The sequence below is a fragment of the Pyrus communis genome, chromosome 14 (assembly GCF_041283825.1).
Source record: "Pyrus communis isolate YQ-2024b chromosome 14, ASM4128382v1, whole genome shotgun sequence".
In the NCBI taxonomy this organism is placed as follows: Eukaryota; Viridiplantae; Streptophyta; class Magnoliopsida; order Rosales; family Rosaceae; genus Pyrus; species Pyrus communis.
Window position 1 is genome coordinate 20,238,112 of NC_142578.1, and position 20,119 is coordinate 20,258,230.

Here is a 20,119-nt window from a genome sequence, read left to right on the forward strand (position 1 = left end):
ACTCTCTCTCTCTCTCTCTCTCTACCTTTCCTTGCTCTTCTTTTTTTCAGTCGGTAATGTACTCTGCATCTCTCCACTCTCTCGACCTCCTTGCCATTCTTTTCAGTCATGACGTGTTAGTAAACAAATGATAAGTTAGTTAAGAGAATGATATCCTTACTTTTTGTTCAGGTTTCTGATAAGTAAACATGTCATTAACATGCTGTTGTAAGTTGGTGAATTCACGTCACTTCATGCCCTCAAAATTCAAGTAAAATCGACTCATGATACAAATGACATCTTAAATTATATATTTTTTTAGAGAATTGTTATTAGTACTCTAAAAATCTCATTTGGCACTCCAATAAATTGCAAACCACAAACAATTGCCCATTCCTTCATATTCGTCACAGTTGCAAAATACAAATGTGTTGCATATACAAAATCCCCTTTAAAAAAAAAAAAAAAAAAGTTTAAAAGATGAAAAACAGATGATTGAGTAAAACCGAAAATCAAAATACATGTGGAGCAAATGAAAGAATTTGACCTGCGTGTTGCGCTTAACACTACCATCTGCGAAAACTACATGAGGCAGCAGCAGTTAAGAAACAAAGAAAAAAGAGATGGAAAAATCACTCTTCGGGCAGTATCTCAATCAATACCGATACTAACCACAGCGCTATGTTCATCGAGAGCAAAATGCTAGACAGAAAACAAGGCACCACAGAGAAAGCACAGATCAAAATGAATGAATTGCGAGTCAGGATGCAAATAAGCAGTGTAAAAGCACTCGTTCTATTGCATTTGGCCTCTAGAATAAATCAGCTTTCCTCTTCTGCATGTCTTGCTTCCACTTTGGCAGTCGATAGAAAGCATCTTTCGGCATCCCAAATATGGTCTGAAACTCCTCATCAGAGAGATAGGTCTGAAAAACCAAGCAGAGGTTATGTCACTATGATTTCAAAGCAGAGATTGATGAAAGTGACAACATTCACATACGACCAACCTCTCTTCTCTTAAAATCAATGCCGGTTACAGGATTGTTGGATTTAGCCCTCAGTTGGTCATAACTGAAAGTACTGCGACTACTTTCACTATCACTCTCGTCCTGCAGTGTCTTTTGTTCTGAATCCTCCTCACTGCCTTCGGAAACAGGTGCAGCTTCACCTGTCTCCTTGACTTCAGGAAGTTCCCAAGGACCCTCTGTTTCAGAAAAAAAAAATCACTTTTTGCGTCAGCTGCAAGTACCCAAATGCATCAGATCCATTCGCAACCCATGCATATAATGGATAATCATAAGTATTTCTACATTCTTACCAGAAGCACTAGTTTCTGAGGGAGGGCTTTGCAAAGGAGAAGCATCCGGTGTTAACCTACTCTTTTCAGCTGTAAGAACATTTGAAAGCGCAGCAACTGCTGCAGCTCTTTGTGATCCTCGACCTGAAGCAGACGGCTTGGGAAGAGAAGGCTTGTTTCCAGAGGATGAATTAAATGCAGAAGATAAAGCAGCTAAAGCTTCTGCTCTTTGCCTCGGTCCTTCACTCGATCCATTGGACTTATCCTGGCCCTGTGATTCATTGCGTGGCAGTTGAATTATTGAATACAAGGCCTCAGAAAAATCCATCAACACCGTCATGTATCAGAGATTCAGACCAAATATTATTGATCGTGGATCATTAAAAAAAACAAAGGAAAAGTGAAAAGTGAAAAGGTGCTAAGGTGCTAAGAAACAACACTAAAGCAAAGAGGGATAAATATGAGATCCAACGTCATAATGCAACATTCAAAAAACCTAAGGGATGTTTGTATGCACGCACCACTTCCCTAGTTGATTATTCCAAAAAAGAATGATAACATGAACTAGAGCATAGAGAGGGAAGGGGGGGATGGGGTAGGGGATGTACACTTTCTAATGCAACTTTCTGTAAGTACTTAAGTAGGACAAAAGTTCCTACTATTCATTCATGGAATGAATTACAACTTCTGCTTGTCTGCACACCTCATGTGAAGACATGACAACATGGCAATAGCATCCAGTAGCACACGATACTGGTACAAAAAAAAATTTATTACCGTTAGGGGTGACTTTCCAGAGGATGGATTGAATGCAGATGATAAAGCAGCTAAGGCTTCAGCTCTTTGCCTTGGTCCTCCTTGATTCCCAGTGGACTTGTCCTGATCCAGCAACAGAGATCCCTTCTCCGTGAATTACAGAAGGATAATATACGACAATGCAAAAAAAATTTACAAAATTTGATAGATTTCAATCCTTTACGTTGTTAAACCATTTCAAACTGTTAGGAAAAGAACATTATTCCAGTAATTAACTTATAACGAGAATCTTAAGACAATATATGATCATGGTTCCCTTGTATATACTAGATAGAATGTATTATATAGAATTTCGCACACATGTACAAGAGGAGATTACAATGCAACATGTTTGATAATAGACATTACCTCCACAGCATGGCCAATTCCAAAGAGTATTGACACTTTCTTCAGGAATGAGTTTCCTTGAACCTACATTTAGGGTAGATATACTGTAAGAAAATTATATATTAAACGGAATATGGTTATCCATCCGTATAAAGTACTTCAATTAAAACAGTTGATATCTACAAAGTTTTTTTACACATTGTCATGCCACTTTGCTTTACACTTTACCTATCAAAATAATTTTTCCTCACAATAAATTTTGGTCCGCCTCTAAAATTATTTAATGAAATGTCTAGAATCTCAAATGCATTACCAATTGTAGCAGAAACAAAGTCATACATTAGATCATTATCTCTGACATGGTTAAAGAGGGAGAGAAGGTAAGCACATCATCAATCAGCAATAATATACCAAACAATGTTGATCGACTCGCATCTTATTTCCAAATTAGACTTCTAAGCTTTTGTTTTATTTGAGAAGACAGACTTCTTCGTATATTTAATCACTGGTATATATATTCTATATGTAATGGTCCCTAAAACAATTCCCTTCCCATCTAGGCAGTTTATCACTTCCCTTTGTTATGGCATTTGCACAGCATTATCATTTACTGCACTCCACACAAATTATGCACGCTTGATTTGATTCTAGTCCAAAAGACTAGTTTATTTCAATTAAAATAGAAAAGTAAAAACCCCTCCGAAAGTTCCAAATTACAGACAATTGTTACGTTCAACTTAATGTGTTTTGATTATTCCTTACTTGACTACAAATTCCTTAAAACTCATCTAAATGAGAGAGAGAGAGAGAGAGAGAGAGAGAGAGTTTGTTGTTTTAGAACATACAGTGGCTTTTGAAAGATCCCATGAAAAGTATGTTGTAAAGAAGCGAGGTTCATTTCCTTCAGTAACTTTGTATAATGGTACATTAGGAGCCAAACCCTCCAGAGATGCTGCCAGCGCTATGTATTTCTGCACAAATATGAATGAAAAATGTAACAAATGAAACATCTGATGAAAATGCAAATATTTTAAGGTATACCTTGCCAATTTCAAAAGCATTTTGCTTTTCTTTCGAGTCTACACAATGACCAACCCAAACAAACACTTCGGCATGCGTATCAAGTATAAGGATATCCTCTGTCAGCAGATCATCTTGAGTGAAGTTGTAAATTTCCTCTACCTGCAAAATTAAAAATGCAGAAAGCAATTAGAAGCACTAGCGTCCAAATGAAACTGGAAGTAAATACCAATTACACTCAAAAGGCCATATAACTCACCTGAAACTTTCCTGGGGAATCCATGAACACAAAAAAAACAGAGTTAGAATGGAACAAACTTTAAAAATAAAATTTCTAACTCAGACATCATTTAATGTCATAATATTCTACCTCTGTTAAACGAGAATGTGAACAGGTGGGGATCTCTGACAATCTCCTGAGAAACTTTATTGCTGGTGTAACTTTGTTTCCCTCCTAGAGCAAACCAGAAGGATGAGCTCTCAGTTCCCTCTTTAGCATGTTTTAAAGTAACTCCTGGCTGTATTAGCAAGGCATGTAAGGCTCAAATAGATGAACAGTATATCCGTGGCAATACTGAAAATCGAGTGCCTAATAAATACTACTAAATTACATTAAGCATGAATACTGAATGCTGTCCATCCATCGTCCATGCCCAATCAACTCAACGTATACAATCATCTTATTCTTTTTATTTTATTAAGTCGAAACAATGCCAGATCTAAGTATACCATTGTTACTTGAAGCCTGACTAAAATACATTTACTAAGCCTACTTGGTTATGTTGACTCTTCTGAATGGTGCATCTATGATAAATTCGAAGGCAAATAAGTTACATAAGAGGCAGAGGGCATAGAATCTTCAATACAAGTGTACCTTCAAAAACTCTGCAAGTTTTGCTGCTAACTGTTGCTGCTCAATGGTGCATTGATTTCCAATCCAGGCAAACATTGAGGACCCAGATTGCAGAATGAAACACTCAGTAGAGTTCAACGATGTTGCCACCTAAACAATGAAATTTGTTTTACGTATACATTGATAAAAGAAAAGACAATTTAAAAAGCCCAAAGAGTACAAGATTATCTCCAGCAGTGAACAAGAAGTCCAACATTTAAACATAGCATAGAAAACATTCTCTCAAAAGCATGCAATTACATTCAAATCTTCCTACCACATTTATGAAGAAAAACAGATAATCCTTTTTCATCTTCCCCTGAATAAATCACATCCAACATCTCATATTATTCTCTATACTGGCCAACTACAGCATGCTAAAAATCCAGTGTGAAAATCCTCCAGTGACTCCATCCTTGACCTAAACCTATGTAAAAAAGCTTAGCACTCATTGTTACAAATTTAATAACTAATTTCAAAGGGGAAACCGAAGAATCTAAAACCACCTCAGGAAATTTTAAAGATGCATACTACAAGGGAAAAGAGTTGTTGTTCTTGTATACTACTAGGGAACAGATAAGTATTCCTACACAAGGAATTATGACATTGACTCTCCTACGTTGAGGAGACCATAGGCAGGCACACCTTCAGAGTGCAATGAAGGCCACCAACCTAGGCCATGAGCCTTCTTGATCGCCCATTGACCTGTCCAGGTAAGTCTTCCTATACAAGGAATTCAGGGGTAATCTTTGATTCATATTCTGTTTTTCTGGCTTTTATAGTTTTACCATGTGCAACATGTCTGGGGCTCACTACATTTTTTTGCATTAGGTCCTCCATGGTCATCATACCAACCAGCAAGGAAATGAGCTAAGTAATATCAGATATGAAGTGCTTATCGCTATCTAAGGTCACTTCCCCAAAATATGTGAGCATATATTGTCATGTAGGATACATGATTATAACATATGAATTGGCTCATACCGCATCAACTTGCACTGCTTTATTGTTATGAACAGAAGTTCCAGATAACCGAAAGAGTGCCACACAATCTGCTGTATACGTTTCATCCATCAGACCTTTCTCCTCAACCAATTTCTTATAGCCAGAGCTCAAGCCACCCTGAAGAGGAAATCAGTCAAATTTAAAAGATAATAAACCCCCAAATAAAACTAATATGGAGAGGTTTTTGCACCAGACTAAACTGAAGAATACCTTCAGGACCACCATAGGCTGGAAAAGTGCTACTAACTGTGGTGGCTCTTTACCTTGAAATATGTGACCCTGAAAAAGGCCCCCTGTTATATGCACGTCCGTAAAACATTGTCCAACATTGACAAAAGATAATATGATACCTGCACTGGTCTTCCCTTCAGTGAGTTGGAAATTGTGCTAGCCAAATGAGCAGCAGTTTTCTGGTCCTCCTGAAATGGGTTATATAACAGATATTCTTTAGAAGTCCTCTTACAATTGCAGAAGGGTGCTTTTACGAAATATTACACAAGCGATTACCAAAAAGGTGAAAAATAGATGAAAAAAATGAAAATTCATTAGAATGAAGACAAAACCATGACTCTCTCTTTTGATATCCTCTGTAATTCAAACACTAGGTTTAATAATAGCTTGAAGAAAGAGGAGAACAAACGAAGACCTAGACCAAACACCATGTTTAATGCAGTGAAAAACCTTCCAGAAAATACAAACCACACTTAGACATAAATTGTCTCTTTGTGGACATGAAGTACACTGAATCAACAAGACCAGGAATAACCACCTAAAAAGGTCCTACACCACCAATCTATCGTTCCTACTTCAGATCAAAGCAAACTTAACCAGTATAATAATCATCCAACTATGGCTCAAAGAAAGGAATATCTCCAAATTCTGCAGCTCCTGGGGCCCACAAAGAAGCCATAACTAAAACTCCCAAAAAGACATCCAAAACACAACATTTTATTTCCGCAACCCTCACCCACCCCCAACCCCAACTGAAAGCACAATGTTTCTCCACGAACTTTTATTCTAAAACAAAAGGTTATGTAAACAAGAGATTGAAGTGCAGGTCTGACTTTATATACAAGAACTCTGACAGAAAGCAAAGTGATTCTTTCAATTATTTAAAAATTCTAACCTGGAACAAAGTGAATTACCTCAACACTATCCTTTCCAAACCAACAGCACAAAAAGTAATCTTCTTTTCTATCACCAGAGTGGTAAGTATAGAGAATGATATAGCAATCTCCACTGTAAAATTTACCAATATCCTCCTTAGACAAAGGAGTCTTGGCACCACCATTGATACACCATACCTGAAAAAAACAGAATACCCAATATTCCAAAAGACATCAACAAGGAAGCCTAATTAATTAAGTCATTACTAGAAGCATAAATTATATCATTATCAACTAGACCTCCATCTTTCCGCCTCCTTCTAGCAAAGGTGGGACCTCCTCATTTACGGGAGCACCTTTTGCAATGCCCTTTAAACCAACACCTTGTTGCTTCAGCAAAGCTAGCAGACCATGAAGATACAATATTAATAAAGCTAATCAGAAAGTATTACAGTTTACAACTGAGGAGTTGATCATTACCTGCTACTTTTCCTCTTCCCTCCTCGGTACCAGAAGTTGCTGATCCTAATGGCCAAGAATCAAAGTTGGACTTGAATGAATGTGTCTCATAACCTTGAATAACCCGGGTTATTCGTGTTGACTTTGGTCTATTCTGACTAGCAAGAAATTCCTGGTGACAAAATTAAGAGCTACATTTATGTAATTCACTCATAAACCTATCTGCTTGCCAGCATCAATAAAAAAGTGCAGGTCACTACCTCAGCTGCTTGGCTTGCAGATTTTCTGTCCTCCACTTGTGTCACCCGGCCGACCCAAACAAATACCTCTGAACCACAGTCCAGTAAGTAGCATTTGTTGTTTTCAAGCAAGGACTTGGATAGTTCACCTTCTACAGTCTTCACTTCACCGTCAGTTATGCTTCAAAAACCAGTAACTTTAAGTTAGAACCTTATGAGGATTATACCAAAGATTAACATATAAGTAGATATTTTGTTTCCGGCACAGAGACAGACACTGACACACAAACAAGTGTCAGGAGCATGTGCTTACTATGCCACCTACTACATGCAGATGCACATGCATGAAAAGCATATGATCATGCACGCTCACGCACGCTCACGCACGCGTGCGCGCGTGTGTGTGAGAGAGAGAGAGAGAGATATTGCCATTTACTAAAAAATCAAGAGTTCTAGACAAAGACAATAACAAAATATGAGAATACCTATACAGTATAGCAGGAGTAGCTTCTGGAACCACATCATCTTCAGTGGTTACCTTCTTTGCAATTGGAGCAAAACCACCCATTAGGACCCAAAACTCACCAGAATCGGACTCTGTATCAAGCTTCCCATCATCTGCCACAATGCACACCATTTTTGACAAATGAAATAAGAAACGATTAAGAATGGGCAACACAGACAGCAAAAATGTAAGGTAACAATTCTGGTTGGATAATGCAGGTCTTTTGAGTACTAGAGAAGATGGCAACATGATAAGAGTTCAGTGGGCTTTTATATAATATACATCGTTATACCGTATATGCACTTACCAACTATTGCAACATCACAAGTTCCATCATGATACTTTTCCTTCAAAAACTGGATTACTTCCAAAGCCTTTGCCCTCTCCTGGATATTAGAATTTGCTCCGTTGAACTGAAAGATCTTGTTTTGAGTGTCCAGGATGAACACATCATCATGATTCAGTGAGGAACGCACAAAAGGAACCTACAAAATTAGAATGCAGGGTGCAATTCCTTTTAACCTCCAGCAGAATTAGATTGAAGATACTTCATTGAACTCCCAACTCTCCACACCAAAACAAAGATACAAAGAAAAACTCTAAATCCTCGTGTCAGAAGAACAGGATACCTGCTTCAATCTGACAACTCGTTTTCCTTTGCAGGTATACAACCGAGTTTCAAATTCCTCTTCCTCAGCCTTTTTAAATCCAGAAGCAACACCCCCCTCCAATGGTATGATACAAGGTTTGAAGTATGACAAAAATTTGTCAGATTCATGGCCTTGAATTTCTCTATGTTGCACTGCACGGCCTCCAAGAACTGCGTCTAGTTCAACGGTCTTAATAGCTGCTGTCCCAGCTTCATCCTACAATAAATAGCCACGATATAAAGTAACAATTTTTCTCTTACTTCTATATATAACGTCAAAGAAAATTCAAGGCAAGTTCAAACTTTAAGCATACACACCTGACTTGTATCTTTCCCAATCCAGAAGTGTATGTCATAAAGATAAGCACCCCCTTTGTTTTGTGTTGTCTGCAAATAGTCAGATAAGCACATGACAACATATAAATGAAAAATGCCTCCTTGAAGGTACACCCTTTTATTCCAAAGTTTGATATGTCGTACACCCATGCCCCATCCCCCCAACCACCAATCCCTGAATTCCCCTTTCTTAGGGTGGAACATGCAAAGAAAGGGAAAGGGATAAAAAAAATAAAAATAAAAAATTGATAGAGAACATCAAAAGGTTATTCAGGAATGACATCAACTTATGAATCACCCAAAACAGAAACATTGCACTTTTGCATTTCTTGGAAGAAAATTATGTTATGCTGACGAATTTCGTTCTTCTAAAGCAATCTTGTGGGGAAAAAAGAATAAATAGTAAAGGCTTTGAAAAGAATTAAAGAGAGTAAAAACCAGACAAACCTGCAAGACAATATAAGAATCCCCCATATAGAATTTTCCATGTTCAGATTTTGGCAAAGGAACTGGTTGGAAGTCCTCAATCCGCCAAATTTCAGTCCCTCTATAACATGTTAAGTTTCACGACCTCAAATTTGGAACACAACATGATTAACATATTTAAAAGATTACCAGAAAGACTTACGTATTCCTAAAATTGACACAAAGTATAACCTACCTTACTTTTTTGTCTATAACAACAAAACCTTTAGGTTCGGCCACATGAACCCTAGCCTCTGTTCTGACTATCCAGGGCCGTAATTTTATTTTAAGTCACTTTTACTTTTTTTATTCAGTGGACGCAAGTTAGTAAGTTTTTTGTTCCTGTCCTTCATTATGGTTTTTAAAAGAAATATTTTGCAGACTCATTTTATTGAGACTCTGGTAAAAGGATACACTCTTTGACCTGCTCCCTGAAAAGCAGGATCCAAAGCTTTTGCAGAGCTAGACATTGCCTGAAATCCCTTTTAAGAATGTTTCTTTCAGCAAGGCAGAATCCTGCGTCCCTATAAATTCCACAAGAGTTCACTGCAAGGAAAAAAAAAATAAAAAAAATAAAAAATAAACAAAAGGAGTTTTGTTACCAAGCCAAAATGAATACTAGATCATTTTCAAAAACAGTATACAGACACTTAAATCAAAAGTAATAGATATCCTTCAAAAATTCTTATCTATAGTACAAATATCAGCATTGATGCTCAACACAGAAATTCAACAGAGATGCTACAGTAAATCTTAGCACTATGAAAAAATCAGTTGTTAGAATATGATCTCTTCTCATGATGTTTAAATTGTGAGCACCTACATCTTAGATCACTATGCATCTCCATAAAGCTAACCTAACAACTTATTGGATTTCGTATACAAAGAACTTCACATCAACAGGTAAAAGTGCTTGCCCAATGAGACATAACACAAACATGTGTAAGTTAATTCAAGCATGAGAATGAAGTTCAAGGCCTGATGCACTGTATTTGGAATTTAGTTGTCTAACTAGGTTGATATGTCTCAGTCCATTTACTCAGGGTCTAGCTTCTGTATCGGCCCATCGAACCTTGGTTCTGATAATCAAGTTACCCCACTTGATATTCAGATAGGAAAATACAAATCATGTTGGACTTCAAAACAATTATAAACTCTCTTAGCTGGACTGATTCTCAAGTGAGATATTTCCAAAGGCATTTCCCAGACTACATTTGTTTCACGAACTCCCCATTCCCAGTACTAATTTCTCAACTGAAACAATATCCAGAGGTATTTCCCGATAAAATTAGTCGGTATCTAACTCTCAAAAGTGCACCATTGCTTCCATCTCTTGCTTCTCATGTATCGGGAATTTGGTCCATATATGCTTCCAAAGAACTTAGAAAACCTCTGTATGACCCTCCTCTTCAAGCTTCGTCCTAGTAGGCTTGTAGCTTTCTTTAGGTAAGCCTCCATTCATAGTGATACAAAGACCTAAATTCCAAACTGCTGGCTGCCTGACCATATCTTTAGAAGTTTATCCCCTTTATTCTCCCTTCTTCTTTACATGTGAGCATGCAGATGTCAGTAGAAAATATGCATCAAGAGCGAAATAGTACTTCAGCCAATGAACAAACTTTCCTAAGATTTTCCATCTTTAATACTACTCGCTGGTGTTAGAGTGGAGCAGCTTCTACACTTAAAACTAGTCCCTGACATTACTAGTGTATAAATTGCTACATAGATGTTGCTTAAATTATCTTTGTACAGCAATAAAAATTTGTGTTGACATATGGTCCTTCTCTTGAAGTTCACATTAGATCATCATGACTTAACTTTCTCATAGATGAATAACAGTAATCAATCTATAGAATATATTTATGGGGAAAAAAATTCGAGAAAACAAGTTTGTCCTCAAAGCTGATCCTATTGTTCTAATATAAGTTTATGTTCTCATATATCATATATTGGACAGATTAAATTTATATCTCTACTACTGTCCATACAATTTGGATCACAAGCTATTGTAACCATTGGCTTCGAGTACACACTAATGCTGAAGAATCATCGCCAGTAACTTCTCAGCCAAGAACGGTCATCCTTTTGTATATGCATGTTTTCCAACTCATCTTATTTTTTACTTATGTAACAAACATTTGATACTTCCAAACAGGCTGTATAAAATCCATCCATGAAACATCTGCTAGCTGTATAGGACTTCATATTCAAACGCTGCAATTAATTACTGAACCCATCAATGCGAAGAATCCTCAAACATAGCTTTCCTCTGGATCATAACATTCCTGAATCCAACTCAAAAGTAGCAAACAGAGGATATCTTCGCAGATTTAAAAGTCCCTTCCAGTATTCAAACAAGTAAAAAACTACCCAAGAACTGAAATATGACTTGTGATCAACATGACCACTGAAACGGCAATAGGACTGGATACAGATTACTATCAAATCCAAAGTTATAAGACTTACCAGGAAACTGGCTGATTACACAACGGCAGAATGCACTGAGATTAAAGTGCACTCGTCCACACGCCACAGACACGCAAAATTTTACCAAATGAAAGAACCCAGATAATATATCTTCAAAAGGCAGTCACAAAAGTCTACATATCAGCAAATTATTAAGATCTTCTAGTTATTTTGTTCAACTACTTGCTCAATCATTTTGACTTAATCGATTCGAGCTTTATGGACTCAAATCAAGAAATCTTCATGAAAAGAAAAGGTCAGATGAAACAACATCAATAAGGAGGCAAAAACCAACATACCCCATCAGATCAAATATTCAACTTCATCCAAAAACAACCAAAACGCATTAAATTTAAAACAAAACCATAAAAACCCAGATAACAAAAAACGAGAATTGCAAACAAAACAACGATCAGAGCAAAATTGGATAGCTTTGAAAACAGAGAGATCCAGATAACATACGGCAAAATTGGTATTGATGGAGCTGAAAAGAGTATGAAAACGATCAGAGAGAGAATTGACGTACCTGAAATGGGATCTCTGTGTGTAATTGTAATGATGGAGGGTGGTGGGGGTGAGAGATAATAGAGGGAGAGAGAGGGAGGGAGAGAGAGAGAGAGAGAGAGAGATGGGAAATGGGTTATGGGAAGGACGAGCTGCAAAAGCTGGCAACAAAGAGAGAGAGAGAGAGAGAGAGAGAGAGAGAGAGAAGAAGAAGAAGATGGTTGGAAAAGGAAAGTGAATTATTGCTGCGGGTGTGCGCTTCTCTCTCTAACTTTTTTGTGAAGCCTTTTGAGATTTGTAATTTCAGAGAGAGAGAGAATTAATGGAAATATATATGAATTTATGGGTGATGAAATTATGAGAGGAGGAAGAAGAGAGCAACAGAAAGAAATCAAACGACGCAAAACGGAAGCGGAATGACAGAGAGGTTAGAGAGAGAAAGTAGAGAGAGAGAGTTTTGGCTTTGACAGGCAGAGTCGTTAAATTAAGGCAGAGAACCGGTGACGGTGGCACCGGCCATGTTGGCTTTACTCTTTTTGCTTATTTGGAATTTAAGATTATTTGCCTTATTACTTTCCAATTTGGACTTTTCCTTTCGCCACTTTTTTTATTTTTAGTTTTTAAAATTTTTTTTTTTAATTCTTTTTGCTTTGGATTTGATAACATTACACTATTTTACCTACTTTTTATGTTGTAAGTTGAAATTTTGTCGACCTTTTTGCATGTTCAATTGAGAATTCTATGTACATGTACATATTTTTATTAAGTAATGCTATTTTTTCGTCAATATTATTTAGACACATAAAATTTACACATTTATAAATATATATGGGTCTTTCGTCTAATGTTCTATTAGCGAATGTGTAAGAAAGTGTATCATAAAGAATTATTGTTTTTTATTGTGTGTCAACAATTTCCCAAATTAACATGATGTATTGTGTATGAAGTTTGATGGACTTTCACAAACTTTCAAATTATTACTTTTGTAAAAGTCTATGAAAATTTTGTAGTATTCACTTATGACTTTTTGTGAGTTTATAAAAATCCATGTGTAGTTATTGGTTTCAATGGATTTTAAGAAGTTACAAATTTTGATGGACTTTGAGTGTTTTATGGTACTTTTATTGTCATGGCAAATTCAACTTCTGTTCCAAATGCTTTGATGAATATCATTTCTTCCGTTAATACTCCACTACCCACTATAATGCAATGATTACCACTTCGACTATCATGTCGGCACCACCATCTTACCATGATCATTCCAATACCCATATGACCACCTTTTTATCGTTGTCGTCACCATAACCATGACCACCACCTTTATTACCACGATCTTATACACCTTGCCTATCGCTATCATCCTCGCCACCACCATCATTGCCACCTCCACCACTGCCACAACCTCCTATGACCGCCTTAAGGTAGCCACCCCCAACCATAAATGCCACCTTTACCACCATCATCACCATGATTGCCACCTCTATCACCATGATCACGACCATCCAACCCCAACACCATGGCACCACTACAATCACCACCTCTACTATTAATATGCCCACCACCTACCTTTACTATCACTATCTTGCGACAATCGACACGTGACATTTCCACAATGATCATAATCACAATTTCAAATGATGAAAACTTAAAAAAAAAATGTCGATAATAATGAATTGGTCACTAAAATGTCAATCCGCATAGTTCTATTAAAATCCATAACAAAAGTTTCACAAACTCTTTTAAAATCCACATATATTTTATAAACTCTCTTAACATCCATATATTCATGACTCTACAGAACATCATGAAACTCTATATATAATATTACACCCACCCCCCCCCCAACCCCGGCGCCCCCCGGCGGGGCTGCTAAATTGAGTTTTTGTGTGTCTGAGTAGATTTGCTCGATTCAGGAATTTGTTGGATCGCAAAATGGTTTTGGTTTGAAGAGTTAATTGACTTGATTGTTATCCTCCTTTATAGGATGGTATAACTTGTAATGATAATTTGGTGTGTAACTCTTTTTCTTTTTACCAAGTTGAAAACTACAACAAAATTTTAACAAGATCACATAAACTCACACTATCCTCTTATACGTATTATTTCCATCATGAATATCTTATAAAAAAAAATTATAGAACTTTTTTTAGTTATGAATTGGAATCTTTGATCATTTGTGTAGCGTGGGTCAAATTTAATTCAGTCACTTATATTACCTATTGAAGGTACATAAACAGTTTAGAAAACAAAAGTCAATACAAGATTTTGCTTAGAAGCTACACTTTTTTGAACCACCTTTCTTTGTGTACGGATTCTCTAACTACACTGACAATGATTTTACCTAATATGACAATGATAACATTAATACATGTTAACTTTAAGCATAGTTCACATTTTATTCTCTCCAGTTATTTACCAGATAATATACCATAAAAATAGATTGTATTAGTACAATACAGCTTGGATATATACATATACATATATATATATATATATATATATATATATATCAATCACTTTGTGAATTAATACCAACACGTCACAATATGACCACCAAACCAAAAAGTTCTCCTAAACACAATATCGTTTATCTTCTGGTCAACATTGTCACGTGTTGGTGTAATTTGTTGATTTTGATATCAACATGTATATGAGGGAGCCAAATAAAAAACATGTACATGAAGGTATTGTTATTCTATATATACGATTAAGTTTAACTACTATCATTTAAGATTTTAGATGTGCCCAAGGCAGTAGGTCTCAGTAAACATAAATACTTCGTCCAAGTAAATTTTTTTAATGGATATTTAACAGTTATTCCAAATAAAATCACACAGGTCGAGCCCATCAACTTTAGAGAAGTTTTGAACTACATGGCTGTTCTACAATTTTCATTTAAAATAACTGCTAGATTTATGGTATTTTTTTCCCCTTCACTCGTGAAAAATCTTAAGTTTAACTTTCGTTGATGGTGAATTCAATAATTGACTCATTAGATGGTTTAGATCTATACTACATCATTTTGTGTAAATATATCGTTTGATTAAAAAAAAAAAATTAGATGAAGACTCCAATGGTATTTTGTTATTTAACTACGTTTGGTATCTAGTGAAAATAAAATTAACCCTATTTATAAAGACTAAGCAAAACTTGTTCATAATCTTCCAAATCCAAATTCCCCACAATGTGTGACATTGTGTCATCTTAAATGTTAATTTACATTGTAGAATTATCAGAGAGAGGGGGTAAAGGCGCACTGCCAACAACATAGATATTGTTCCAAACTTGGTAATTACCACCTGAACTGTCTGTCAGGTGTGGGGTTTTTTCACAAAAAACCTCGGTATTAGTTGGAATGAAGTTAGGATATTTAAACTCGTATTTTCTCATAAATACAGTCAATGTGAGATATAACAACAGACATGACTTTGCTTGGGTGCTATAAATTCATACCAAAAGCTTGTTTATCTTCAATTCTTCATGCATTAGGCTTTGGTTTTATTCAAAGGGTCCACTCTCCAATTTCAACCCACTCAAAGAAGGAAAGGAGGCTTTTGTTTGGTGGGCTAATAGGACCTCGACAATGTTCAAAGAATTCTTTTTAATTAATGAATTACATTTCTTTGGATAGTTTAGTACCCGATTTAGAGCCTATTTGTGTTGTGAATATCGTGTTTAGGAATGAAAAAAACAGAACAAAACTTGAGAAATCGAAAACAAAATAATCAAGATAAACAACACCAAGAGTTAACATGGTTTGGCTATATATGCCTACATCCACGGGGCAACAACAACAATGTTTCACTACATGAGTAATGAGTACAACACATAATGTTGCCAAGCCTCTAAGATTAAGACGTGACAAAAAAAGCCTGAAAGAACAAGAAATACACTTTTATCTCTTTTCTTTTCTCTCGAACACACTTTGCCCTCACCAAAACTAGTACAGTAGCCCCTTTATATAGACTACCAAATGTCTTCTTTTATAAGGATTTCAAACCCTAATTAGAATCCTTCTCCAATTGAGAAACCAAGTCCAACTGGGTAAACAACTTCAATTGGGTAAACAACTCCAATTGCATAAACAATTTAATCCTCTAAGACTATATTTCCCAATAGCCTTAGGACAACTCGTCATGGGCTTGAAAAACCCAACAATTTGGATAGTTTATGTAAACAATATTTCAGCCCAAACAAAATTTTTGTCGGAAGCTCTTTTAATACAAGCACTAAAAAACTACTTGATACTACACGAATTATACTCTGGTTGAAAACTTTGAGAGAACATGTGCCATTTGACTATGATCAGGAATGAGCTAAAAATTACTTTAGTCTTTCAAAGCCGCACTTGGTGTTAGTCCTGTCCATCAAGGTGAGGGATACCTTAGGCTTTGACAAAAAAAAAAAAAAAAAAAAAAAAAACCACTTAATACTACAATCCACTAATCTTTTTGAATCGACATGTACACAACGCTCGCCCACAAGTAGTTAGAAAGCACTTTAATGAGCGTTAGGCTTAACAACTTTTATGCCCTTTCATAGACTTCTTTTTTGTCGATGGCCAACATGTGGTCCGGAGTGACCTCTATGTAGACCTATCCTTGGAGTTTTGTGCCCGAAAGTTGTCAAGCTTGCCAACTGTCTATAGTGGTCGAAAAGTACTTTGGGTTCTATGCTGGTTCCTTCTTGTTGGTCTACAATCCAAGACCAGAGTTGTCGTTCGATAGCAGTCGTCTTCTTCATTGACGCGGTAGTGCTCTGTCTACTGAGTTATGTGGCTTGGCTTGTAAGCTCAATGTCTTGATCTTTCCTATCCTCTAGTGGGCTCTCCTCAAACCTATCTCATTAGGCCTAATAACAATGATATATTGTTTTAATGAGTCTAAAAAAGGACCATGATTTAACCAATATACATAGACTTTTACAAAAAATCACAATGAACGGCCTGTTTAGCATCACAAATATACATCATCCTCATATTCGTGCAAATTGAATACAAAGTCAAAATTAAAAGGCGTTAGACAAACTGATTGTATCCTCTCTTCGATCACCCTTCACAAAATCCCTCTTTCTAGTTCTACCCAGCGGAAGCCTCCGCACCCAAAAACATAAACATCTGGTGCTACATGCACAATTGGATCACTCTTTGTGTATCATCGGTCCACATCCATTGCTTCCTCCGCGTGGGAGGTCTCAATGTAGAAATTTATAACTTCGCACAAGCTTGTGCTCACACGAAATTGCCACTATAACATCTTATGTAGTAAGTGATGCTAGAGAGACCAGGTATTTATATTGTATTAAGTTATCATCTTATATAGTAAGTGATAAATACTATTGGTGACGAAGTTAAAAATTTTATAGCACAAAATTCTTAGATTTGCCAAGTTGATTGTCTCCCATTAGGTGCCATAATTATAGTGCATCTCTTCGTGTAGGTTAGTAAATTTCACTTGTATGAAAATTTATTTCAACCACAACGTACTATTATCATAAATAGCATCCATATTACAATTTTTATATCATATGAGCTCTAGTAACATACGGGTCAATCAAAGACTCAAAATTTGCATATTTAGTAAATGTCAGCTTCTGTATTATTGAAGGTCCAGTCGGTGAGAAGGGTCATGTCTTGAGAATGTTATATACAAAATTAAATTTGTAGATATGCAAATATACAACCTGTTAATTAACTTGAGAAGTGGCAGCTGATCGACTAACTTGAGCCTTTATTGGCTTCGCCCTTGCATATGATCAACATCCAATGAGATAGATCCATTGAATGATGAGGCATGTACCCATCACTTGCCACATCAAATGGTACACAAATATAGTACAAAAAAATATGATCTACCTATCATTTCCATTTTTTACCTAAAAACAATTGACTTTGCAAGTGGTGGATCTTTTAATGTTTCTAGTGAATATGATTTTTCTCTTCTACTCATTACGTCTCAGATTTAAACTATTTTTTTTGTTGTAAATTAAAGTAGTAATATCACTTATATTTCATTAGTACATGCAATAATTACCCTACTCGTCTGTAATGGGAGGAGAGAGTTTGTATGAAACATTTAAATTAAAGAGGAAGGCTATAATCACTGCGACAATTCACATATCGCTTATATTACAATAAAATAAATAATATAACATACTTTGACTAATTTACTAAAATATTAATTATTTCTTCATATTTCCATTTTGTAAGTTATTATGCCAGAGCAGTTGTACACACGATAGAGCAAATGAAGAGGATATGCTGTGAAGCATTACATCACGACGGTCTCGTCGGTCCGCTATTGGACACAAAATAACAACGACCTCTAGTGCTTTTATATTGTAAATCTTATTTTTATGTGAGAATATAATGTTCTAAACTAATTAATATAATATGGCACAGATTCGTGTCACTATTTTTTTACACAACTTCTGATACAAGTTTTTGCGGTGCTAACTTTGTTATTTATTTTAATGATCCAAATTGTTTATGTAACGACCTAAAATTCTTATTTGGAAGCTAAATCCGGTGATAGACCAAAATAAATACCTTGGTTAATCTCTACGCTATTAACCATAATAAATCTCTTTCCAAAAAAAAATCAAGCACAATATTAAAATTTGGATTATTTTATGGATGCATCTAACCTTCTCGTTAGACTACCTACGTACCTTACGAAGGGATCAAGCCATTCGTAATTGACAAATTCAATTTCTAAATCCATTTCCAAAAATACTCAATTAACCGACATATCATCATTCGTGTTAATAATCGAAATACCTCAAATGGATGCCAAATATGTAATTGGAATATCGAAATACACATAAAATGGTAGCGTCGGCTCACTGGCTTGACTCGTCAGAAAATTTAACTATTTTCAAAAATTACCAAATTTTGCAGGAATGTACTGCTCAAGGAGATGATCATTTTTCCTACCTGGGCCAAGTTCCAATTCGGCCGAAAAATACCTGAATTTGGCCACGAACCGCCAGAACCCTAGAATTTGGGTGGCCTTGATCCACCACCTCCGGTGCTCCGCCGCCCTAACCAAGGCTTGGACTTTGTTCCTGGGCTTAAGAGCCGCTATAGGTGGTGGTGATCGAATGAAAACGTTTCAAAAATGATGGATCGAAGGCATGGACCGCCGCACCCATTGGTGCAGTTTTCACAAATTCCAAGCCAATTTTCATCAAATTTGGGTTGGAGATGATAGAGGGGAGGTTGATTAGGTGTTTGATAGAAGTGGTAGGCTGTGAATCGCAGGAAAAATGAGCGGAAAACCCATCAGAAATTGTTGTCGATGCGGGTCGGGTCACGGGTCCTCAAAGGGATCTGATCCTTCCTTTTCATTTTCTCATTTCCCCTCCCTACCTCTCCTTTCTCTCTTTCCCTCTTCATATCCACCACACACGTGGCACTCCCATTGCTCTGGATTTTCTGGAGCCTTCCAAATTAATGGAAAAATATCTATTTTGCCCTCGACTTCGATCGTTAATAACTTCTTCATTATAACTTTGTTTCACGAACGATTTTCACCTACACGCTTGTGGAATTGTCCTTTATCCAGATATGTCAAGAAATACGATATAATATACGAGGATAAAATTCGTCCTCGTAAAATTACGTTTAATCAACGAGGGACATTTTCGTATTTTTCTCACTTATCGATAAATTTTTCATATATTTTAAATTTTCCAGGGTATTACATTTGACCCCCATTAAAATAAATCTCGTCCTCAAGATTGCTACCCTTGAATAACGAAAAAGGAATGAAAGCTAATTCCACCATTCCATTTATCGTGAATAAAATCATAACCTCAGTCTATGATTTTATTCAAGCTCCAAAAATAAATAATTCAACAAGGTAATCATTGATACTCAAATTTCCTACCACCCTTATTGGTAGAATAATATCAGGAATTTGAGCCATACACATTGGCAAAAATAATACCAAACATCAACCCATAATTCTCATCGGCTAAATAAATACCAAAATATCAAATTACATCTATTATTGGTAAAACCACTTACCATTATTGGCTATATACAGCCGTTAC

At 36.2% G+C, this 20,119-nt stretch overlaps 1 protein-coding gene and 1 non-coding gene across 3 annotated transcripts; both read right to left on the reverse strand.

The window, feature by feature from the left end:
* Positions 1–348: 348 nt before the first annotated feature.
* Positions 349–12,542, reverse strand: LOC137712722 (villin-3-like). 2 transcript variants are annotated; one of them, XM_068451867.2, is made up of 25 exons: positions 12,087–12,354; positions 11,561–11,671; positions 9,509–9,640; positions 9,077–9,176; positions 8,612–8,680; positions 8,274–8,510; positions 7,952–8,129; positions 7,625–7,757; positions 7,161–7,320; positions 6,922–7,072; positions 6,742–6,842; positions 6,481–6,639; positions 5,686–5,754; positions 5,546–5,614; positions 5,315–5,452; positions 4,313–4,441; positions 3,809–3,956; positions 3,698–3,708; positions 3,460–3,600; positions 3,264–3,389; positions 2,440–2,502; positions 2,053–2,154; positions 1,297–1,546; positions 986–1,182; positions 349–904 (listed from the first exon to the last, which is right to left on the reverse strand). In XM_068451867.2, exons 3-25 carry the CDS (start codon positions 9,562–9,564, stop codon positions 791–793), a joined length of 2,901 nt encoding a protein of 966 aa, XP_068307968.2. In that variant the 5' UTR covers positions 9,565–9,640; positions 11,561–11,671; positions 12,087–12,354; the 3' UTR covers positions 349–790. The 2 variants fall into 2 exon arrangements, with proteins under 2 accessions (XP_068307968.2, XP_068307967.2); XM_068451866.2 differs by lacking the exon at positions 11,561–11,671 and having other exon boundaries at positions 12,087–12,542.
* On the reverse strand, positions 4,897–5,051 carry LOC137714010 (U1 spliceosomal RNA). Its single transcript, XR_015956063.1, has one exon. It is a non-coding gene; the product is annotated as a U1 spliceosomal RNA (small nuclear RNA).
* Positions 12,543–20,119: the final 7,577 nt, after the last annotated feature.

Bases quoted from the DNA above. Each gene is read 5' to 3' on its own strand.
- LOC137712722 (XM_068451866.2), bottom strand. From the start codon at position 9,564: ATGTCTAGCTCTGCAAAAGCTTTGGATCCTGCTTTTCAGGGAGCAGGT. The intron at 8,130-8,273 runs GTATCCTGTTCT...CTAATTTTGTAG, and splicing joins GAGTTGTCAGATTGAAGCAG to GTTCCTTTTGTGCGTTCCTC. The intron at 7,758-7,951 runs GTAAGTGCATAT...GCATTGTGGCAG, and splicing joins TTGTGATGTTGCAATAGTTG to ATGATGGGAAGCTTGATACA.